This window comes from Oncorhynchus keta, chromosome 25 (assembly GCF_023373465.1).
Source record: "Oncorhynchus keta strain PuntledgeMale-10-30-2019 chromosome 25, Oket_V2, whole genome shotgun sequence".
In the NCBI taxonomy this organism is placed as follows: domain Eukaryota; kingdom Metazoa; phylum Chordata; class Actinopteri; order Salmoniformes; family Salmonidae; genus Oncorhynchus; species Oncorhynchus keta.
The window spans coordinates 24279251-24304449 of NC_068445.1; the positions used below are offsets into that span (position 1 = coordinate 24279251).

Sequence of the window (25199 nt, forward strand, 5' to 3'; positions counted from 1 at the left end):
GGGGCATTGTCATGCCGAAACAGGAGAGGGCCTTCCCAAAACTGTTGCCACAAATGTGGAAGTACAGAATTGTCTAGAATGTAGTTGCATGCTGTAGTGTTAAGAATTCCCTTCCCTGGAACTAAGGGGCCCAAACCATGAAAAACAGCCCCAGACCATTATTCCTCCTACTAAACTTTAGAGTTGGCACTAGGCATTCAGGCAGGTAGCCTTCTCCTGGCATCCACCAAAACCAGATTCGTCCATCAGACTGCCAGATGGTGATATGTGATTCAACACTCTAGAGAACGCTTTTCCACTGCTCCAGAGTCCAATGGCGGCTAGCTTTACACCACTCCGGCCGATGCTTGGCATTGCGCATGGTTATCTTAGGCTTGTGTGCGGCTGCTCGGCAATGGAAACCCATTTCATGAAGCTCCAGACTGTCAGGACCCGGTTACGAACCCGGGTCTCCGGAGTGAGAAACAGTCACTTAACCAACTGAGCCACGAATAGTCGGCAGAACACAGAAGATGAGGCAGACACAGCAGTACTTGAGACGGTGTATTTAATGAAGTAAAAAGTGAAGTTCTTCAGGAAAACATGTAACTCCACAACCTCAAAAGGAATCCTACAAGAACAAAGGTAATCCTCCAAGACAAAAAAGGTAAATCCACAAGGTGGAAGGTAAAGCACAAAAAGCCTCAAAAGATACTCAAAAAACAAACAAACAAGAACAAAAAACAGAATTCCACAAGAGAGTCCACCGGGATCAACAAGAGTTCTCAGAGTACTAGGGCTGGGTGCTAACATACAAACACAGAGCAAAGAACAGAGGAAAACAAAGGGTTTAAATACAATCAGGGGAAACGAGGCACAGGTGCAAATAATAATGGGGATCAAGGGAAAACAAAAGGTCAAAAGGCACAATGGGGGCATCTAGTGACCAAAAACCGGAACAACCCTGGCCAAATCCAGACAAACAGTTCTTGTGCTGATGTTGCTTCTAGAGGCAGTTTGGAACTAGCCATGATTGGCTGAGATAATGGATGGTCTGGACATGCCGAGAGATGAGTTAGGATTGATCTGTCATGTAGCACGCTTTTGTTTATAACATGAGCTGCTCAATATGTGTAGGTAATTCTTTCTAACGCAGCTTTTTTGAAAGGTATCACGAAGAACTACAAAAGTCTTGCTAAAGTTCTCCACTTTCTGGAGGACCGAGTATTGAAAACAGTGGAATGCCCGGTGGAAGCACAGTATGATAGCTAATGAGATGGAATAAAATTCTGCCGTTTGATTGCAAATATAAAACACCTGTCTCCGGATTAGATCTTCAAACTAAAGGCAACCATAGCATCCGTGACAGAGGGAGAAGCGTTCATCCAAGTATACAGGTAAGAGAGTCTAGCTATCTACATTTTCAGATATTATGTTGAAAATTTAGTCAGAAAGTCATTTTCATTGCAAGTTAAAGCGTACTGTTAGCTAGCTAATCACTTCCGGCGCCGACAGAGATGGCCGCCTCGCTTCGCGTTCCTAGGAAACTATGCAGTTTTTTGTTTTTTTACGTGTTATTTCTTACATTAGTACCCCAGGTCATCTTAGGTTTCATTACATACAGTCGAGAAGAACTACTGAATATAAGATCAGCGTCAACTCACCATCAGTACGACCAAGAATATGTTTTCCGCGACGCGGATCCTGTGTTCTGCCTTACAAACAGGTCAACGGAATTGATTCCATGCAGCGACCCCCAAAAAAAACGACTTCGTAAAAGAGGGAAACGTAGCGGTCTTCTGGTCAGACTCCGGACACGGGCACATCGCGCACCACTCCCTAGCATTCTTCTTGCCAATGTCCAGTCTCTTGACAACAAGGTTGATGAAATCCGAGCAAGGGTAGCATTCCAGAGGGACATCAGAGACTGTAACGTCCTCTGCTTCACGGAAACATGGCTCACTGGGAAGAGGCTATCCGGGGCGGTGCAGCCAACGGGTTTCTCCACGCATCGCGCCGACAGAAACAAACATCTTTCTGGTAAGAAGAGTGGCGGGGGCGTATGCCTCATGACTAACGAGACATGGTGTGATGAAAGAAACATACAGGAACTCAAATCCTTCTGTTCACCTGATTTAGAATTCCTCACAATCAAATATAGACCGCATTATCTACCAAGAGAATTCTCTTCGATTATAATCACAGCCGTATATATCCCCCCCAAGCAGACACATCGATGGCTCTGAACAAACTTTATTTAACTCTTTGCAAACTGGAAACCATTTATCCGGAGGCTGCATTCATTGTAGCTTGGGGATTTTAACAAAGCTAATCTGAAAACAAGACTCCCTAAATTTTATCAGCATATCGATTGCGCAACCAGGGGTGGCAAAACCTTGGATCATTGTTACTCTAACTTCCGCGACGCATATAAGGCCCTGCCCCGCCCCCCTTTCGGAAAAGCTGACCACGACTCCATTTTGTTGATCCCTGCCTACAGACAGAAACTTAAACAAGAGGCTCCCACGCTGAGGTCTGTCCAACGCTGGTCCGACCAAGCTGACTCCACACTCCAAGACTGCTTCCATCACGTGGACTGGGACATGTTTCGTATTGCGTCAGATAAAAATATTGACGAATACGCTGATTCGGTGTGCGAGTTCATTAGAACGTGCGTTAAAGATGTCGTTCCCATAGCAACGATAAAAACATTCCCTAACCAGAAACCGTGGATTGATGGCAGCATTTGCGTGAAACTGAAAGCGCGAACCACTGCTTTTAATCAGGGCAAGGTGTCTGGCAACATGACCGAATACAAACAGTGCAGCTATTCCCTCCACAAGGCTATTAAACAAGCTAAGCGTCAGTACAGAGACCAAGTAGAATCTCAATTCAACGGCTCAGACACAAGAGGCATGTGGCAGGGTCTACAGTCAATCACGGACTACAAGAAGAAACCCAGCCCAGTCACGGACCAGGATGTCTTGCTCCCAGGCAGACTAAATAACTTTTTTGCCCGCTTTGAGGACAATACAGTGCCACTGACACGGCCTGCAACGAAAACATGCGGTCTCTCCTTCACTGCAGCCGAGGTGAGTAAGACATTTAAACGTGTTAACCCTCGCAAGGCTGCAGGCCCAGACGGCATCCCCAGCCGCGCCCTCAGAGCATGCGCAGACCAGCTGGCCGGTGTGTTTACGGACATATTCAATCAATCCCTATACCAGTCTGCTGTTCCCACATGCTTCAAGAGGGCCACCATTGTTCCTGTTCCCAAGAAAGCTAAGGTAACTGAGCTAAACGACTACCGCCCGTAGCACTCACTTCCCTCATCATGAAGTGCTTTGAGAGACTAGTCAAGGACCATATCACCTCCACCCTACCTGACACCCTAGACCCACTCCAATTTGCTTACCGCCCAAATAGGTCCACAGACGATGCAATCTCAACCACACTGCACACTGCCCTAACCCACCTGGACAAGAGGAATACCTATGTGAGAATGCTGTTCATCGACTACAGCTCGGCATTCAACACCATAGTACCCTCCAAGCTCGTCATCAAGCTCGAGACCCTGGGTCTCGACCCTGCCCTGTGCAACTGGGTACTGGACTTCCTGACGGGCCGCCCCCAGGTGGTGAGGGTAGGCAACAACATCTCCTCCCCGCTGATCCTCAACACGGGGGCCCCACAAGGGTGCGTTCTGAGCCCTCTCCCTGTTCACCCACGACTGCGTGGCCACGCACGCCTCCAACTCAATCATCAAGTTTGCGGACGACACAACAGTGGTAGGCTTGATTACCAACAACGACGAGACGGCCTACAGGGAGGAGGTGAGGGCCCTCGGAGTGTGGTGTCAGGAAAATAACCTCACACTCAACGTCAACAAAACTAAGGAGATGATTGTGGACTTCAGGAAACAGCAGAGGGAACACCCCCCTATCCACATCGATGGAACAGTAGTGGAGAGGGTAGCAAGTTTTAAGTTCCTCGGCATATACATCACAGACAAACTGAACTGGTCCACTCACACTGACAGCGTCGTGAAGAAGGCGCAGCAGCGCCTCTTCAACCTCAGGAGGCTGAAGAAATTCGGCTTGTCACCAAAAGCACTCACAAACTTCTACAGATGCACAATCGAGAGCATCCTGGCGGGCTGTATCACCGCCTGGTACGGCAACTGCTCCGCCCTCAACCGTAAGGCTCTCCAGAGGGTAGTGAGGTCTGCACAAAGCATCACCGAGGGCAAATTACCTGCCCTCCAGGACACCTACACCACCCGATGTTACAGGAAGGCCATAAAGATCATCAAGGACATCAACCACCCGAGCCACTGCCTGTTCACCCCGCTATCATCTAGAAGGCGAGGTCAGTACAGGTGCATCAAAGCTGGGACGAGAGACTGAAAAACAGCTTCTATCTCAAGGCCATCAGACTGTTAAACAGCCGCCACTAACATTGAGTGGCTGCTGCCAACACACTGTCATTGACACTGACCCAACTCCAGCCACTTTAATAATGGGAATTGATGGGAAATTATGTAAATATATCACTAGCCACTTTAAACAATGCTACCTTATATAATGTTACTTACCCTACATTATTCATCTCATATGCATACGTATATACTGTACTCTATATCATCGACTGCATCCTTATGTAATACATGTATCACTAGCCACTTTAACTATGCCACTTTGTTTACTTTGTCTACATACTCATCTCATATGTATACACTGTACTCGATACCATCTACTGTATGCTGCCCTGTACCATCACTCATTCATATATCCTTATGTACATATTCTTTATCCCCTTACACTGTGTATAAGACAGTAGTTTTGGAATTGTTAGTTAGATTACTTGTTGGTTATCACTGCATTGTCGGAACTAGAAGCACAAGCATTTCGCTACACTCGCATTAACATCTGCTAACCATGTGTATGTGACAAATAACATTTGATTTGATTTGAGCTAGCTAATGTTAGCTGGCTGTCTCGCTAGCTAATGTTAGCTGGCTGTCTCGCTAGCTAATGTTAGCTGGCTGTCTCGCTAGCTAATGTTAGCTGGCTGTCTCGCTAGCTAACGTTACAAATAATATTACTACACAGATCACATGTGTATCTCAGAGCCATTTGCATTGCTAGTTATTGTCTAATATTAGCTAGCCAGCTAACGTTGAACCTAGTTGGTTAGCTTTAGCTACCTGTAGATTCATGCAAGGAAGTAACGTTATGAGTTGGGATTATGGTTAATTGTTTAGCAGCTCCATGTCTAAACAAAAGACTATGCAAGCAACCATTTTCATTGTAATAATGAATAGAAATTAGGTAAAGTTAGGACATTGTCAGCTATATGATATGGTCTTTATTTGAACTGGCAAATTTAATGTTAGCTATCTAGCTAACAAGCGAGAATCAAAACAAAACATTGTTTAGAAAGTTGGTTTTAGTTGCCTGGTTTGCTAGATTGACATATAGTAAATTATATTTTAAACATATGGGTTTATTGGTGTTAAAATACACCAGTTATGCTATTTTGGACCAGCAGGCTGCTGATGTCATGCAGCCTGTCGTTTTGATGTCGGATGACAATAGAATGTTCACGATGTCACTGTGACAACTGTATACATACATGTTGATAGACATAGTATAAACCAGCCTTTAGTCTTGAAATCTTTGGTTGTTTAGCACACTACCGTACTCACTCAGTTTAGCACATGGCCTCATTGAATCCTTAAAGAGATGGGTGGGACTAAGGCTTAAGAGGGTGTGAACAATGGTGAATGGGTGTAGACAAAGAAGAGCTCTCCAGTAAGTGTATCGAAACATTCAAAAGGTCCATTTTCTCAAAAGTGGGGTTACATGTTTATCAACTTTCAAAGCAGAATGACTTTACCGTTGTTCCTCAACTGTAGTGTATGATTGACCATTTACTAGCTCTTAGTCTACTTAAATCCAATGTAAAAATCACCATTTGAAATTTTGCTACATAAGACTGAATCGAGGTGGTTGGTCACATACAGTGCATATTAGGCCACGCCAGGCCTATACACACACACACCACAATAGGAGACATTAGCCTTAATACCCAGACCGGGGATGGGCGGCTCAGTCCTTGAGAGCCGAATTGTGCTGGGCCAAGCCATCGGTCCCAGTGATGACAGATTACTGGTAATGTCATTTAAGTTTGGACTGTGGCCCAAGAAACCGCTAGAGGTTTTGATGGGTCAAGGCACGAACATGTGGGAACCCCTGGTCTAGCCTGGCAGTTCCACATGAATTATGATGTAATTTAGGAAACCCAGACCTAAAATCTTGCGTAACAGCATCACCTACTTTATGTTACTGTCAACGAAAGATTAATAATGATGTGACAACACTCTAATTCTGATCTGTCTCAATTGAGTGTCTGCTGCCTGCAAAAAACACATCATGCCTGTTGTTTTAAGGGGGGAAACGACTGTCCGTATCTAAAAAGAGACACATTTACCCAGGCTGGCTTGGGCCGCGGCTCTGCGTTCTGTCACTGTGTTTTGTTCTGCATTCCAGCTTGGATGATGGATTTGGGGAGAATGAGCCCTGTTCTGTTCTGGACAGGGGTCCAAATACAGCCTCCAGCCTTCCCCTCCCTCTGCATTCCCTTGAATTCTCTACTGACTCATATACAACCACAGCAGCCAAGCCAGTCTCTTTCCCTCCCTATGCCTCCACCCCTCAACCATAGCAGCCAAGCCAGTCTCTCTCCCTCCCTATGCCTCCACCCCTCAACCATAGCAGCTAAGCCAGTCTCCCCCTATGCCCCACCCCCTCAACCATGCCTCCATGCCTCCACCCCTCAACCATAGCAGCTAAGCCAGTCTCTTTCCCTCCCTATGCCTCCACCCCTCAACCATAGCAGCCAAGCCAGTCTCGTTCCCTCCCTATGCCTCCACCCTTCAACCATAGCAGCCAAGCCAGTCTCTCTCTCTCCCCCTATGCCTCCACCCCTTAACCATAGCAGCCAAGCCAGTCTCTCTCCCTCCCTATGCCTCCACCCCTCAACCATAGCAGCCAAGCCAGTCTCTCTCCCTCCCTATGCCTCCACCCCTCAACCATAGCAGCCAAGCCAGTCTCTCTCCCTCCCTATGCCTCCACCCCTCAACCATAGCAGCCAAGCCAGTCTCTCTCCCTCCCTATGCCTCCACCCCTCAACCAAGCCAGTCTTTCTCCTTCCCTACGCCTCAAGCAGAGATGACCTAGTCTAAGCATAGCACTCTCTCTTCCTACACAACTCTATTCAATAAGCTTAATAGCCATGGAAAAGAGGTGCAAATATTGGCAAAGCAGAAGCGTTTTAGTTCACTAATATCAGATGTCTTTCGACCCCCCCTCATTTACATTTACATTTAAGTCATTTAGCAGACGCTCTTATCCAGAGCGACTTACAAATTCTGTCTCTTTCTACAGTGCTATACTTATCTCCTGGTCTATTGCTTTCTTGTTGTAACATATCTATTCACATTAATGTTGTAATTTCAATTAGTTTTCCTCTTCATCTAAACTTGTTTTCCTCCATCCCTTTCACTTCCTCTCTGTCTCATCTTCCTGGACTGGCACCCATCCACCTCTATTAAAACTCCTGACCATGATTTCCGGACTTCTCTCTCCCTCTCCCTCTCACATTCACAAACACACACACACACATTTTTTGATCTCTTGCTCTGTGCCTCTGTCCTTGGTGAACTGCTTTCTTGTGGGATGAATGCAGGTCCAAACGTCCACTTCCCCCTTCCTCCCTCCCTCTCTCCCTCTCAACCCCAACTTTGCCTCCGCACTATTGTTCACATTGTCATAGCAACCCTAAAAACATCTGAGGTCTAACAACCAAATCGATTACAGAGTGCCAAATATTGTCTGTGTGTATCCCTGCCCATTCAATGTCTCTCACCATTGTGGTGAAATTAGATTTTACATGACCATAGGAAGCATTATATCCTATTAATTAGGAGTCATTAAGGTACAGGCCAATACATTATGAATTCCCTCACAATTTAGTGGGAAAAATATGACCACATGCTTGAACATCCACAATCTGAGAGGGTAAGTCTCTGGGTACTCCCACAGTAGTGTGTGTGTGTTGAGAGGAATTTTAAATATCTTGATACTTATGTCATCTATCCAGATTCCAGACTGACAAGAGAATATTTTATAGACTACACTGTATAGGAAGAGGCCCGAGATGGCTTTCTAACGGTTAACATAATTAAAACCCTGAAAAACGTTTATAACAGTGTTATTTGGTACTGTGTGTGGAGGGCGAATAGTGTTGCACTATCAATGGGATAACATGTTTTTACTATAGCCTCGGACTATCAATTATATCAGATTACTTCGAAAATGTCTGTTTCGTTGGATCTTGACCGTGCTCTAAAACTATAGCTGGCGACATTGTTATTTGTATACACATAGAAATGGGCTACAAAGTGCTTGCCTTGAGTTTATCGATCGCTACACAGGAATGGCAGACTCATATCGTTTTACATATATCCTACTTACGGAAGGAGCTGCTAGACAGTCTGATGATTTCCCGAACCTCTTCAGTCTTTATGTATTGTTAACGAACGATAAACTGGGGTTGGTTCTTCTCTGCCACGTTGGGGGCTCGGGCGGGATATAGTCGTTAACCGTGCGTTGCCTAGTCTGCTCGTTTTCTGCTCGGTTCGCCCTATCCGCGCATCGGAAACAATCGGAGCATACAAGCACTGGGGTTTGCGTGCCTGGCGTGCGCGCAACGAGAGGAGATCCCCATCTGTTGAAGAGGACCTCTGGCACCGAACCCGGTAACCAATCAGTGCGCGACCTGCCGCCCCTTTGTTCGCTCTGACTGCTTGCTCTCGGAATAGGTGAATAGAATAAGAGGGGGAATCCGGAAAACAATGCACCCCCCAAAAAACACAAACATAATAGATAACTAACCCTATGCGCATATTCAAGGGAAAACGAACTGAATTAGGTATAGGTTCAGTTATCCCTAAATAAATGTTAATGTGCTATGATTGATGTGTCATATGGGATTGTATGGTAATCACTTATTTCTCAACATAGTTTGACAATATTATATTTTTAAAGTAGGAGACATTAGTGGTGCTCTCCTCTCTGCGTCCCACTGTAATCTCTTCGGTAACATCTGCTCTTTGCGCTATTCAGCTCCAGGGCTTAATATCTGACGTCAATGAATAGAGAAGCGCTGAGTGCGTGATATTACCAGACAGCAATATGCTTAATCTCTCTGCCATGAACACTCCCTGTCAGACAGAAAGAGGGAGACAGAACAATCTAAAACTCTTTAACAATTAACTATTGAGACTAGATATGTGGTTGTTGTGCAGTAGGCCTGTCTTTAAAATTAGAGTAGAATAAAAAAAGGTCGAAACAAAATCTATTTCAGTTCTACTAACAAAAAAGACAATAGACATGATTGATTCTGTAACATCTTATTAAATAGCTTTAGGAACAAAGAATAACATTTTGTTGCTACTGTTAGTATACACAATGCCTGGTCCAGAAGTTTCTTAGCACATTGTACTCAATTCAATATATATTTATACATCTGTTTAAAGTCAGCTCCCTCAATTTGTACTGATACTGTATTAACTTGATAACAGGAAGCAATGTTAGAAAAATACAATATGAAAAAATGTCCAGCTAGCAAAAGTATTCCACCAAACTACAGATTTGAAATAGAAAAAAAATGTATTTTCTTTTGTTTATTAAATAAAAATGTAACAAAAATGGTGCGCATTGCAGCATGACAATTTAAGATTAAAAAGGCATGATTTATTTTCTTACAAACATCTTTGTAAAAACACAAATTATGTATAAAAAACAAGAAAACATTGGAAAAGATAAAACACGAGACAAAAAGCATATTCTTCAGGTAGCTTCCCCTTCAAAATAACTGAAAGGGATAGATTTTTGTGTCATACACCTCCTGACCTTGAGTGAGAAAGCACATGCAGAGGTGAGGCATTGGCTCAAATGAGGTGAGCTTTGGGCTGAAGCTCAAATGACACCCTACTCCCCTCGCGCACTACTTTCCAGAGTCAGTGGTGCTCTACATGGGAAATAGTAAACCATTTCAGATGTACCCCTGGTTTATATTGTAGTTATATTTAACATAGTTTTAGGGGTATAATTCCGTTTTTTGAAAGTTTTTTTTACTATCCATGCTGTGAGAAGAATCTATCGGCACCAAGGAGGTCCATGCAATACAAACTAAAGATATCAAAGTCAAAACAAGCTAAGTACCGATCAGCACTTTGGTGTCAAGGGCATTTTTCACCCAGTCTACCCACCCCAAATCCTAACACTAACCATTAGTCTGGAGGAATGCAAAACTGACCTTAGATCACTGACCTTAGATCACTGAACCTTGCCCTGGATCCACAGACTCTTAGTGGCCAACCAGTGTCTATATTCCTGCATTAAACATTGCCATTTCAATAGAGAATATAGGTACACTAAAACGGAGAGGACACTTACACCATATTTGCACTGCAGGTGTGGAGGGGAATCTCTGCTAGTTGCATTAGTGTGTGGTGACATCATAGAAATTGCATTATAGAATATGCATGTGTGTACAAAGTTATTTCACCACAAGTGGCAGAATACACCCCTCCTGTCCCATTCCCCATCTCCTTTCCCCTTTCAAAAGACTACAAAACCATTGACTACCCTCTTCTCTCCACACCCTGAATATAGTTAAGTCTGTTTACAGCAAAATGTTAAAGGTGTTCTCAGAACCCTGCTATTATTTATTTTATTTTTAAACATTTTACCTTTATTTAACCAGGCAAGTCAGTTAAGAACACATTTTCAATGACGGCCTGGGAACATTGGGTTAACTGCCTGTTCAGGGGCAGAACGACAGATTTGTACCCTGTCAGCTCGGGGGTTTGAACTCGCAACCTTCCGGTTACTAGTCCAACCACTAGGCTACGCTGCTGCCAGATCTTCTAAACCAGGGGTTCTCAAAGTGGGGTGCGGCGGTACTGCAAGGGGTCCGTGGACAGATTTCAAAACATATCAAACTAAATATTTTAATTACCATTTTTTAAATGAATATTACTGATTAAACAGATTTTGGCCAAGTGATCCATGGAATAAGTTGAGGGTGTAATACAATATAATAAAATGTAACAATATAATTTATGTTATTAACTCTTGGCAACATGGGTTTGGGAGGCTCACAGGGATATTGGTATCCACAGTAAATTTGTTCAAGTCAATTACTTCCTTTTATTCCCAAAAATGATTAAAAAATATATATATTAAAATGCACTGTAATTTAAGCTTTAAAACTGCAGCAAAAAACATGCTTCATGGCAACATGTATATAACTTCAGGATATTAGATTTAAATCTGCAACACAAAAAATCTCTTCCCCATGACAAAATGTGTAGAATTGCAGGAAATTTGCTTGAAAAACTGCAACATTATCTCTCTGATGCCAAGAGATGGGCCTTTAAAATGTTCCTTTCCAGGGTTCAAGAGTTGGTTCTTCCTTGTATGCAAATGTTCAGCTCACTCGAGTTGTGTTCTGATTATGAGGGGGGTCCCTGAAATTTGGCATCACAAAAGGGGTCCCAAGACCTAAAAAGTTTGAGAACCCCTGTTCTAGACTGCCCTCTCTTCAACCTCTTCCCTCTCACCTTGGGTCCCTAACTGAGCCATGTCCAGTTCAAAAGGGTTTTCATAAAAATACAACATGCATGGAATGACTTCTTGTAAGAGAACCATGTGTGATTATATGATCTTAGTAAGAATGTTGCTTTTCTCTGTTCAGGTTCTAAAGAGTACACACTGGAGCCTCTCCCTTCACAGAGCTTGTTGTATAAGTTGTCCTTAGGCACAGATATAGGACCAGTCACAACAAATTCTAACCACACTCATTAAGGGAGAAAACACAAAACTGATCTGTGATCAGTATCCAGAGGTAACTTCAACCTGCTGCCTGTGGGGACTAACAATATCAGTATCTCAGTGGAAAATCTGAATAACATTCTAATAGGGCCAGTAAACTAACAAGTAAACTCAAAACTAATGTCTTTATGACAATGTGCATATGGCACACAAATTGGCTTCACATACATCCCACTAAACAGACTCTTACTAATCATAAATAAATAAATAAAACATGAAAAATCCAAGTCAATTTGAAATGTTACTTAAAATGGTTTACATTTCTACATGTCTGAACCAGTGACTATCGCCACTCATTGTTTTGGTGCAGCAAAGAGAAGAGTAAGAGAAATAGTTGATGAAAAAGAATGAAGAAAGGACAGGTGCTTCTTTTGCATTTTGGTTCTGCAAAGATCAATCATTATGCATATCTGTGCATCTTTTTAAGTTAACTATGTTTTGTAGGCTTATAATAGAGAACAATACTGGCCAGGAGGAGTCCCAATTCAACCCTACCCCAACAATCAACCATGGCTTTTCTATAGATGACGGCTCAGACAGTAAAACACAGCGCTCCAGGCCAGACACACATAGCAGAGGTTCCAGAGGGTCATCTCCATGTCAATCACACTCATTGTGTCGCAAATGGCACTCTATTCTCTATGTAGTACAGTGCACTATATAGGGAATAGGGTGCCATTTCTGACGCACCCAGTTTTTGAATTCTTGACTTGAACTTGACCCCAGCTCTGAAACATGTGAACACACACAGTCAGGGAGCACTACCTGGCAATAGTCTTGAGTGATATTTACTGGTCCACTGAATGTGTAGTCAGTCATTAGAGGACATTCAACTTGTGAGGTGTGACCTGTACTGTATGTTACAGGAACTATAAATAAAGTTGTATTTGAAGTTGAGCTGCAGGTTCCGACAGTTGATGTGAGGATGGAAGAAGGGAGGGTGAGGCAAGTGAGTGATGTAGAGGGGATTGGGGGTCGGCACATAGAACCAAACACGTGAACAATGCCAACAACACGAATAATGACACCAGTAACAATCATAATAATAGTAGAACAATAGACAGAATCAATAGGCGCAGGACAAGATTGTAGTCTGTGAGCCATTGTGAACAAATACCCCCAGGACACCCCTATCAACATCATCAAATACACTCTCTACCCCACAACCATTAAACTTGAAGACTATGCTATGGTGTCTGTAAATCAAACAATGTGTTCACTTGAACAGAACAGTAGTGTAGACCTCTGACACCTGTATCAGAGTAGGACAGAGCAGAGGGAAGGGGAGCCTATAGCGATCAGGGAGAGGATTGGTACCATAAAAATCACCTCTTTCCTCTCACCATTTCTCACTTTGTCAGGCATCTGGGTAGAAATTATTTCAAAGCATCTTTCTGGTAATTTCCCTAGCTAAATCTGTGGAGCGTCTCTCCATTTCCTTCCTTTGTAAACCATGCACTGGTGTGACTCTGCATGTAAGCCTTTATCATAGCATGATCTTCACTTAGGCTGTGGCCTGGGCAGTGGTCACACCACCTATATGACCATGAATGTGCTCACAAACACTACAGAACACTAGACTAAGTATGAATCGAACACAATAACAAAATGAAGAACATCAGTGAAATAGAAAAAGGTCTGCATTTCAAAAACTACGTTGTGATCGCACAACTAGCTAACCAAGTGCATTCTGCTTCGCGCTAAATCGGTGTAGCCTCTCTAAACATAGTACAAACGTGAAAAAGGTTTTGAAAGTGTCCTTATGAACTGCTCATGAACATTGTTAAACTATTACATTGTATAGTCTGTTTTTCATGATTTATGATTATAGGTCCTTACAGGTAATACATGTTAATAAATGTTACATTTCAATAAAATAAAAAAACTTACATTGACTTGTAAGCAGTTAATACTAGTTATATTATGCAATAATGGCTTATAAGCAGTTTATAAGTCAACCTTCAAATGCTATATTAATTCCAGTTGTAATAACAGCAGCTAGTTGAGGGTGTATGCGTTCAGGAGAGAGCTGGTTTTGGTGGCATTTGTTAACGATGCTAAAGATAATACTGACACAGTAAGGCTTGCAAGCTGACTGGGTGAACATCAACAGTCCCAGTCTTAAATCAAGACCTCATCCACAGCTCTTACCCCTGACCTAAACACTTCTTCATGGCACCTGCTGGATTGAAAGAAACAGACCCCGTAATCAGTGGTACTAGCTTCAATTATCCCTTTAGAGGGCTAGAATGAGCTTTTACCAGGATACTGACATCCATTCTCCTTCAGATCTATGAGAGGTCATTTAGAAATGTCTACGGCTAGGGCCCTAGAAGTGTCTAGGGCACTAGGAGAAGTGTCTAGGACTAGGGCACTAGGAAAAGTGTCTAGGACTAGGGCACTAGGAAAAGTGTCTAGGACTAGGGCACTAGGAAAAGTGTCTCGGGCTACGGGACTGAGAGCCCTTCGTCCAGTGGATGACATTGTCTGATCTGTTGTGTTTGAAGTGTGGCCGTGTTATGTGGGTAGAAGCCAATTAGAGAAGCAGGTTTCAACTAACATTCTGTGCATTAACTCTTCGCACTAATAGTGCAAAATGAAGATCAATCATTTTGCATGGCTAAGGTTTGCCATTTGACAAGCCACTTGCATCTACACTATCTGCATGCAATTAAGCTTGTGCTCGCTAGTGTGCGTGTGTAAATGTAGCGTGCAGGCAAATTATTTGTTTAATGTGAATTTGCATCAAGCCTCTCCAACTTTAATCCAGTTCCCTTTCAACAGGACTACATTTCCCATAACCACCGTGGGCAGTGTAGGTTTGCTAAACAGGGCTGACTGACTAGCTTCGTCTGATTCTCATTTGGTCTGTAAGGTGTCAACGATTCAGCTTAAAAACATTTGTTGTAAATTAGATACTGTCCATCTCTGTCCTTAAACAGGGAATGCGCCAGTGCAAGTGACACACACAACCCCATCACAATGTCATGGGTTGGCATACACACACACACACACACACACACAAATGCACGCGGAGCCCCTGGGAGTGTAATATATTAAGAGTATTTTGGTTCAACGGCTGAGAAGAAACCTTTTATTTCTTGGAATGAATGTAGACAGGTTGACCTTGAAAATAAGTGCTTGAACTTAAGGACCCAGTAGAAATAGTGTATTGGGAAGACAGGGACCTCAATAAAGGGGCTGTCTAATACACTGCTCTTATGCACACATACTATGTAGAGACGAGAGCCAGAGAGTGTTGCAACTCCACCTGAACGCTCCTCTAGAAGGACATTATAACACACTAAAGTCACCTGTTATAACATGCTAATAACAGCATGGATAGGGCATAAACAGGGAGTTCTACAGACACACAGACATACAAGACAGGGTTGAGCATGTCACACTGCACTGACACAACATAAAAACCTCCACCCCTCCCTTCCATCCCTCTCCTCCCTTCCATGGTTCCAAGCTCCATCCCTTCCCCCTCCCCTCCACCCCGTTCCTACCCGTCTGCTATACCCCGCTCTCCCCTGGTTCTGTGACTCTCTCCATCTCTGCTCCCTTCCCTGCCTCCCCCCGTCCACCCCTACGTCTGCAGGCCTTGCGGATCGCGCTCCACTGGTAGCCGCTGAAGGTAGGGCTGATGGGGAAGTATTGGAAGACTGTGTGACGACGCAGGAAGTCCATGCCAAACGGGAGGTCGTAGGTTCTCATTCCCTCCAGCTCCGCAGCACTGGGTCCCGACCCTCGCTTCAACTTCCCGATCCCTCGCTCCTCCCTGGTACCTGACAAGAGGAAAGGAGAGACAAAGGAGAAAGAAAAGAGGAAGACAGGAGGAAGAGGGGTGAGCAATTGGAGAAGGCAACAGTTTGTGATATCCTTGTCCTATCTGTAAATAAAATCACAAGGGATATATAGTGTTTTAACTAACAGCGTCAGTCCAGTATACTCAACAGGGATAGTGTTATAATTAACACTATCTTAAGGATCCGCCCCCTTTTTTCAATTTGCGCTTAAAATGACATACCCAAATCTAACTGCCTGTAGCAAGGATATGCATATTCTTGGCACCATTTGAAAGTAAACACGTTGAAGTTTGTGGAAATGTGAAAGGAATGTAGGAGAACTTAACACAAATGATCTGGTAAAAGATAAAGAAAAATCCAACTGTTCTTTTGTATTTTTTTTTGTACCATCATCTTTGAAATGCAAGACCATAAAGTATTATTCCAGTCCAGGTGCAATTTAGATTTGCCACAAGATTGCAGTAAGTGCAACATGTTTGACTGATCCAATGAACCATTGAATTTCTGTTCAAAATGATGACTGTTAAGACTGTCCAAATGTGCCTAATTTGTTTATTAATAACTTTCATGCTCAAAATTGTGCACTCTCCTGAAACAATAGCATGGTATTCTTTCACTAATAGCTACTGTAAATTGGACAGCGCAGTTCGATTAACAAGTATTGAAGCTTTCTGCCTCATGCTAATCGCATTAGCCTATGTTAGCTCAACCATCCTGTGGAAGGGACAATGATCCTGAAGAAGTTTTAACTAACAGCGACAGTCCAGTCTACTCAGCAGGGATAGTGTTATAATTAACAGTGATAGCACAGTCTACTCAGCAGCAATAGTGTTATAACTAACGTTGAGTGTGATAGTCTACTCACCAGGGATAGTGTTATCCAGCACAAATGCCACTGACCCCCCTACGAACATGGCTGTGGTCAGGAGCACGTTCAACACCTGGTCTAGCGACACTATACCTGAGAGACAGAGAGAGGGTTCAGAGAGCTAGCCAGTTATTTTATAATGTGTGAGAACACTGAAGGAGTAGGCCATTGAGCTAATTATGTGGTGCACTAACTTGTCTTCCACTCACCAGTGACCAGAGGGTTCTGTTTGAGATAGCTGGGCAGCACCAGGCCAAAGAAGATTGAGAAGCCCAAAACAAAGAGGTTCCTGGAGGAGTTGAGGTCTACAAACTGCAGGTTGGACAGTCCCACAGCTGTGATCATTCCAAACAGGGTACAGAACAGCGCCCCCAAGACAGGGTCAGGCAGGGAGGCAAACAACGCACTGAATTTACCCACCAACCCTAGCAGCAGCATCATAGCAGCACCGTACTGGATCACACGCCGACTGCCTACCTAGAGGACCAATCAGAGAGCAGCAGGGAGTGAGAGAGCGAATCAAAGAATATCAGGAAGAATAAAACTGTCCCACTCTACAGAGCTAATAAGATCTAATCAAATTACTAGTCAGTGAGGGAGTTTTTTTATTCTGACATGGGATGAACTGTCAATGGCCTGTCACATCGGGCGAAAGCAGGGATGGAGCTGCACTTTTCTCAAATGGAACAGTAATCTGCGCCGCTCCGTCATGATGTCAACAAGGCAGCATGGTGCATCGTCCAGAAACAAACATCTCTTTTCTGTAAAATGTATGTTTGAATTTTCAAACGAGTTGGGAAGGCTGATGGTGTTTTTAATCAGGAATCATTTTTGCATGGGAAAACACAGAATCCTACTAAGTACTACAGATGGTTAATTAAGTCACTTTTGTTTTGAGCCAACATAGCTGTCCGGTTAAAAATCAAATGCCTACACGAACGAGATGAATTGAACCCCCTCAATTAAAACATAAATATGTAATATTTGTATAGAACTCGCAGAGGGACTCTGTTGATGTGTAATGGTTACCTTAGTGATGCCCAGCACGCCTATATTAGGACTGGAGGAAGTAGAGCCGTTTCCTGTCCCCATCAGCCCATCCAACACGCAGGACAGACCTTCCATAAATATACCCCTAGAGAAAGAAAAACAGAAAAAACGTTTTTTGTATCTGTTTTGGAAGGTAGTTACAGGTACACACACAGATCTCAAGTCATGATTCAAACCATTGTCTGCTCGATTTAACCTGATTTATGCTACTTTTATGGAAAACTTTTCTATGATGTGCATTAGGCAAGGACCTATGCGAGCAAGGTCAGGTACCTGTTGATGGCGTGAACAGGGGGTGGGGGGGCACAGGAGAGTCGGGCACAGGCATAGTAGTCCCCGATAGACTCGATGATGCTAGCGACCACGGCACTGAACATACCTATCACCCCTGCTGCTGTTACCGTAGGAACACCCCACTGAACTATGGGTAAAAACACAAACTCAACACACAACATTCTAGATTTGAGAAAGCTACAAACCTGTTGAATGCTCTTATCAAGAGTTTGGACTTAGCTAGGGGCAAGGTTGAACAACATAAAAAAGGGGTAACTCACAGGGGTAGGGGATCTTGAACCAAGGTGCAGCTGCCAGTATCCCCTGGCGTGCGTCAGTGCGGGCGTAGTAACCGTACTTGTCTTTCTCCGGCGGGAAAATGTTGGTTACAGTGAAGATGAAACAGATCAGCCATGACACCAGGATGGCCATGATGATCTGTGGGGGAGGGTTAAATATGACCGTCAAATCACAGAAAAACACACAGTATGTCCTGGTGAGTTACACTGAAGAGCACCATAATAACTGTAGCAGAGTGATGATGATGACTTTATTCAAGTATGGGAGAGTTGTGAGGTCACCAGTTCAACACTAAAGAGCAGCTTCATAAATAGTTGACATTTGGTGGAATGCTGCTTCAGGGTGCTTTTAAAATGTTATCATAATTTGAAAAACTCAATTTCTCCCACATTCTTAAGTAAATAGTAACAGAAGAGTGAAACTTTAAATGAGACAGGGCGAGAGCGTGATGAAGATTACTTTATTAGAGTGAAGTCACCATTGCAAGCAAAGAATACTTTCCAGTGTCTACTGTTATATTACAGCAGCAGATATATCATGACATCAAATGACCAGCAGGGGGAGAGAGACAATAATTTCAGATCATATTAAGAGGAATGGGGAGGGAGGAGACAGGGGAGTAGGGCTGGGCGATATGGCCAAAATCTCATATCCCGATACAGCTCATTTTCTGTAAATTCAATGAATAAATAGTTTGTGATTTGCTACAACGAAATAAACGATAAGAGCATAATATGAAACGATAGGAAAAATGTCTATCGTCACATGATATAAAGTTGAAGTCAGAACTTTACATACACTTAGGTTGGAGTCATTAAAACTCATTTTTCAACCCCTCCACATATTTATTGTTAACAAACTATAGCTTTGGCTATTCGGGTTAGGACATCTACTTTGTGCATGACAAGTAAATTTTCCAACAATTGTTCACAGACAGATTATTTCACTGTATCACAATTCCAGTGGGTCAGAAGTTTACAAACTAAATTGACTAAGTTGACTGTGCCTTTAAACAGCTTGGAAAATTCCAGAAACAATGTCATGGCTTTAGAAGCTTCTGATAGGCTAATTGACATCATTTGAGTCAATTTGGAGATGTACCTATGGATGTATTTCAAGGCCTACCTTCAAACTCTGTGCCTCTTTGTTTGACATCATGGGAAAATCAAAAGAAATCAGCCAAGACCTCAGGAAGAAAATGGTAGACCTCAAGTCTGGTTCATCCTTGGGAGCAATTTCCAAATGCCTGAAGGTACCATGTTCATCTGTACAAACAATAGTATGCAAGTATAAAACCCATGGGACAATGCAGCATCATACCACTCAGGAATGAGACGCATTCTGTCTCCTAGAGATGAACGTACTTGGGTGCAAAAAGTGCAAATCAATCCCAGAACAGCAAAGGACCTTGTGAAGATGCTGGAGGAAACAGGTACAAAAGTATCTATATCCACAGTAAAAATGAGTCCTATTTCAACAAACTGAAAGGCTGCTCAGCAAGGAAGCCACTGCTACAAAACCACCATAAAAAAGCCAGACTACAGTCTGCAACTGCACATGGGGACAAAGATGGTACTTTTTGGAGAAATGTCGTCTGGTCTGATGAAACAGAAATAGAACTGTTTGGCCATAATGACCATTGTTATGTTTGGAGGAAAAAGGGGGAGGCTTGCAAGCCAAAGAACACCATCCCAACCGTGAAGCACGGGGGTGGCAGCATCATGTTGTGGGGGTGTTTTGCTGCAGGAGGGACTGGTGCACGTCACCAAATAGATGGCGTCATGAGGAAGGAAAACTATGTGGATATATTGAAGCAACATCTCAAAACATCAGTCAGGAAGTTAAATAAAGCTTGGTCACAAAATGTGTCTTCCAAATGGACAATGACCCCAAGCATACTTCAAAAGTTGTGGCAAAATGGCTTAAGCACAACAAAGTCAAGGTATTGGAGTGGCCATCACAAAGCCCTGACCTCAAATCCTATAGAAAAGTTGTGGACAGAACAGAAAAGGCGTGTGCGAGCAAGGAGGCCTCCAAACCTGACTCAGTTACACCAGCTCTGTCAGGAGGAATGGGCCAAAATTCACCCAACTTATTGTGGGAATCTTGTGGAAGGCTACCTGAAATGTTTGACCCAAGTTAAACAATTTAAAGGCAATGCTACCAAATACTAATTGAGTGTATGGTAACTTCTGACCCACTGGGAATATGATGAAAGAAATAAAAGCTGAAATAAAAATGAATAAAAAAATATAAAAAAATCACTATTATTCTGACATTCAACCTTCTTAAAATAAAGTGGTGATCCCAACTGACCGAAGACAGGGAATTTTTACTAGGATTAAATGTCAGGAATTGTAAAAAACTGAGTTTATATGCATTTGGCTAAGCCTTCAACTGTATATATCGTCATGTCGCCCAGCCCTACAGGGGAGGTGAATAATATTAGAAAGCAGGACTCAAGTAATGGGAGGATGGAAGAGTGTGTACCCATTGATCTGACCTCACTTGATCCGTGACAGGTCAGATCGAAGAGCACACTGTTCCGGGAGAAGTGATGTGTGTCTAGGTGTGTGTGTTTGTGCGCCCCTGCTAGTGAATTTCTCAATTGTTCTGTGGGCATCTCTGTGTGTGTGTGTGTGTGTGTGTGTGTGTGTGTGTGTGTGTGCGAGGGTACTCACAGGGAACATCTTGAAGAGCTGTAATCTATAAGAGGTCCATCCTTTCTTAGCCTTGTAGATGGGCAGAGGAAGCTGTACGTTCCTCGCATACTGAGAGAACAACAACACCAGGAATATAGTCCTACAGACAGACACAGAGAGAGACAGAGAGAGAGACAGAGGGAGAGAGAGCTCACAAGTAAGAAATACAGCAGCCAAGGGTCTGTAGAACAGTTAAACATTTGTAAAAAGAAGCAATAACCCTCCTATAAAGACTGCCATAAAGACATCTGGATCCAAAGGCTTCATTCTCAAAAAGGGACACAATAAAATCAATTAATTGACAACTCAATGAAGTTAGACGCTTCACTTTTTCCAAATTTTGTTACAATACTGCCTTATTCTAAAATGGTGTTTTTTTCCCCTCATCAATCTACACACACTACCCCATAATGACTAAGTAAAAACTGTTTTTATTTAATTAAAATTTTTGGTAATTGTTAAAAGAAAATGTATAAACTGAAATATTACATTTACATAAGTATTCAGACCCTTTACTCAGTACTTTGTTGAAGCACCTTTGACAGCGATTACAGCCTAGAGTCTTCGTGGGTTTGACTATACAAGCCTGGCACATCTGTATTTGTGGAGTTTCTCCCAGTTTTCTCTGCAGATCCTCTCAAGCTCTGTCAGGTTGAAAGGGGAGCGTTGCTGCACAGCTATTTTCAGGTCTCTCCAGAGACTCTCCAGTTTGATCGGGTTCAAGTCCGGGCTCTGGCTGGGCCACTCAAGGACATTCAGAGACTTGTCCAGAAGACACTCCTGCGTTGGCTTCGCTGTGTGCTTAGGGTCGTTGTCCTGTTGGAAGGTGAACCTTCGCCCCAGTCTGAGCTCCTGTGCGCTCTGTAGCAGATTTTCACCAAGGATCTTTTTGTACTACATCTTTCCCTTGATCCTGACTAGCCTCCCAGTCCCTGCCGCTAAAAAACATCCCCACAGCATGATGCTGCCACCACCATGTTTCACCAGATTTCCTCCAGATGTGATGCTTGGCATTCAGGCCATAGATTTACATTTTGGTTTCATCAAATCAGAAAATCTTGTTTCTCATGGTCAGAGTCCTTTAGGTGACTTTTGGCAAACTCCAAGCGGGCCGTCATGTACCTTTTACTGAGGAGTGGCTTGCGTCTGGCCACTCTACCACATAAAAAGGCATGATTGGTGGAGTGCTGCAGGGCTGGTTGTCCTTCTGGAAGGTTCTCCCATCTCCAGAGGAACTCAGGAGCTCTGTCAGAGTGAACATCGGGTTCTTGGTCACTTCCCTGACCAAGGCTCTTCTCTCCTGGCTGCTCAGTTTGGCCGAACGGCCAGCTCAAGGAAGAGTATTGGTGGTTCCAAACTTCTTCAATTTAAGAATGATGGAGGCCACTGATCTTGGGGACCTTCAATGCTGCAGAAATGTTTTGGCAGCCTTCCCCAGATCTGTGCCTCGACACTGTCTTGGCGCTCTACAGACAATTCCTTCTTGGCTTTTGCTCTGTCAACAGTGGTACCTTTCCAAATCATGTCCAATCAATTGAATTTACCACCGGTGGACTCTAATCAAGTTGAAAAACATCTAAAGGACGATCAATGGAAACAGGCTGCACCTGAGCTCAATTTCAAATGTCATAGCAAATGGTCTGAATACTTATGCACATAAGGTATTATTTCTAAAAACATTATACATTTGCCAAATTTTCTAAAAACGTGTTTTCGCTTTGTTATTATGGGGTATTGTGTGGACTGATGAAAAACAAATATTTAATACATTTTAGAATAAGGCTGTAACGCAACTTCATTTGGAAAAAGGGAAGGGGTCTGAATACTTCCCGAATTAACTGTATGTGATGCTGTGCTGTTTGAGATGAGTTGCAAGACTAATTTCCCAAAATATAAAATAAATGAATGAATATCTGAACTTAAGACAGAAACAGTTACCAGCAGACACAGCTCTGCTGAACCTCCTGACTCAGAGCTCTCTGTCTGGAGTAGCACTGTGTTCCCACCTCCATTCTGCAGGGCAGCTGTGGCAACTGGGAATGGTTTCTGATTGGCTGTGTAATGGGCAGTTACGGTAATTGATTGGTTAAGGATGCCTCTGGGGGCGGGAATCAGTGTACTAGTGTAACACAATATAGAGAAGATAGCATTTTATTGTCGGGATTTGACAGAAATGTGCCTTGCATCATAAGACAACAGACAGTATAGTAAACTTAGAGGGCTGGGAACTATACAGGGGACTAATCAGTCAGGAAAGCCTAGAACCACAGTGTACTACTCACAGCATGGCGATGCCCCAGTGTTTCCCTGCTCTTTCCCCTGCAGCCTGGAAGCCAGAAAGGCCGATGAGGGCCACGGTTGGGGTGATGGTCAGAGGGCCGATGTATTTCAACAGGAGTCCTGGAAGCCCCAGGAAGCCGATACACACCTCTATCAGAGACGACACAATGATAGCCCCCTGGATCTGTGGGGGGCAAAGAGGGAGAGAATAGTACAACTTGTAATGTAATTTCATAATAAAGTACTTTATGTGCCAAAGTCCCTAATTAAATGGATTACGCAGTTATCATTACCATTTAGAGAAGTGATCATAGAGAGGAAGTTATCTTTATTTTTCCTTTATAAGAGCAATCGCAACACCTGGAACAAGTCTGTAAAATTACTACTCCCCCTCAAGCCAATCAATGTCCATGTCTCTAATTCTATTCATCGTGACATCGTCATTAAGTCACACACACACACACACACACACACACACACACACACACACACACACCAAAACAGGGTTACCAAACCCACTTACACAAGCCTTATAAAAGGTTAATGGGAGTTAACCGCCTCTGTCATACTCCCTGCGCGCGCACACACACACAAAGGCTGAGTCACAGCAACAGGCCTCAACAAGCATCATCAATTAGAACTCCTTCTACTCTACGTTTTAGTCTGTGACTAGTTGCAGCTGATGGGCTAACATGGGCTTGAACAACACTGACACAGAACACAAGAGTAGACCTCTCTCTGTATACTAATGCAAGGTAATGGTTTGGGTACTTTTAAAATATCTCCCATGTCACCCCCTCCATCTCTCATTTCAGTGCTCCTCCCCCTCTCACCTCTCGTATTCGGGGATGCCAGATGTGTTCAGTGTTGAACAGCTCGGTTTCGTTGAACATTGGCGGAACCACTGAGGGACAGAAATAATGGAGAAAGATAGAGGAAAATAAAACAGAAATAGAAAGAAGAGAGAAGGATGATTAAACACATTTATCGAGTGTGCAAAGCTGTCATCAAGGCAAAGGATGGCTACTTTGAAGAATCTCAAATCAAATATATTTAGATTTATTTAACACTTTATTGGTTACTACCCGATTCCATATACAGTGTGGCAAAAAAGTATTTAGTCAGTCACCAATTGTGCAAGTTCTCCCACTTAAAAAGATGAGGCCTGTAATTTTCATAGGTACACTTCAACTATGACAAACAAAATGAGAGAAAAAAAAAATCCAGAAAATCACATTGTAGGATTTTTAATGAATTTATTTGCAAATTATGGTGGAAAATAAGTATTTGGTCAATAACAAAGGTTTATCTCAATACTTTGTTATATACCCTTTGTTGGCAATGACAGAGGTCAAACGTTTTCTGTAAGTCTTCACAATGTTTTCACACACGGTTCCTGGTATTTTGGCCCATTCCTCCATGCAGATCTCCTCTAGAGCAGTGATGTTTTGGGGCTGTTGATGGGCAACACGGACTTTCAACTTCCTCCAAAGATTTTCTATGGGGTTGAGATCTGGAGACTGGCTAGGCCACTCCGGGACCTTGAAATGCTTCTTACGAAGCCACTCCTTCGTTGCCCGGGCGGTGTGTTTGGGATCATTGTCATGCTGAAAGACCCAGTCACGTTTCATCTTCATTGCCCTTGCTGATGGAAGGAGGTTTTCACTCAAAATCTCACGATACATGGCCCCATTCATTCTTTCCTTTATACGGATCAGTCGTCCTGGTCCCTTTGCAGAAAAACAGCCCCAAAGCATGATGTTTCCATCCCCATGCTTCCCAGTAGGTATGGTGTTCTTTGGATGCAACTCAGCATTCTTTGTCCTCCAAACACAACGAGTTGAGGTTTTACCAAAAAGTTATATTTTGGTTTCATCTGACCATATGCCATTCTCCCAATCTTCTTCTGGATCATCCAAATGCTCTCTAGCAAACTTCAGACGGGCCTGGAAATGTACTGGCTTAAGCAGGG

The 25199-nt window shown here is 43.2% G+C and overlaps 2 protein-coding genes across 8 annotated transcripts in view; both read right to left on the minus strand.

Annotated features, from left to right (window-relative positions):
* LOC118371623 (ras association domain-containing protein 2-like) overlaps positions 1-8754 on the minus strand; it is a 21756-nt gene extending 13002 nt beyond the window's left edge. For 2 of the 3 annotated variants that reach the window (XM_052478989.1, XM_052478991.1), the window contains exon 1: positions 8517-8752. The gene's annotated coding sequence lies outside the window, so the exon portion shown is untranslated. Of the gene's footprint in view, positions 1-8516 lie in introns of all 3 variants that reach the window. The other variant, XM_035757158.2, reaches the window with a different exon arrangement.
* Positions 8755-9438: 684 nt separating this feature from the next.
* LOC118371624 (solute carrier family 23 member 2-like) overlaps positions 9439-25199 on the minus strand; it is a 73073-nt gene continuing 57312 nt past the window's right edge. For all 5 annotated transcript variants that reach the window (XM_052478999.1, XM_035757160.2, XM_052478998.1 and 2 more), the window contains 9 exons: positions 24061-24131; positions 23230-23411; positions 20927-21047; positions 18227-18383; positions 17946-18093; positions 17652-17757; positions 16832-17099; positions 16620-16715; positions 9439-15733 (listed from right to left, as the gene is read on the minus strand). In XM_052478999.1, coding sequence (XP_052334959.1) covers positions 15462-15733; positions 16620-16715; positions 16832-17099; positions 17652-17757; positions 17946-18093; positions 18227-18383; positions 20927-21047; positions 23230-23411; positions 24061-24131 — 1421 coding nt within the window. In that variant the 3' untranslated portion in view covers positions 9439-15461. The remainder of the gene's footprint in view (positions 15734-16619; positions 16716-16831; positions 17100-17651; positions 17758-17945; positions 18094-18226; positions 18384-20926; positions 21048-23229; positions 23412-24060; positions 24132-25199) is intronic.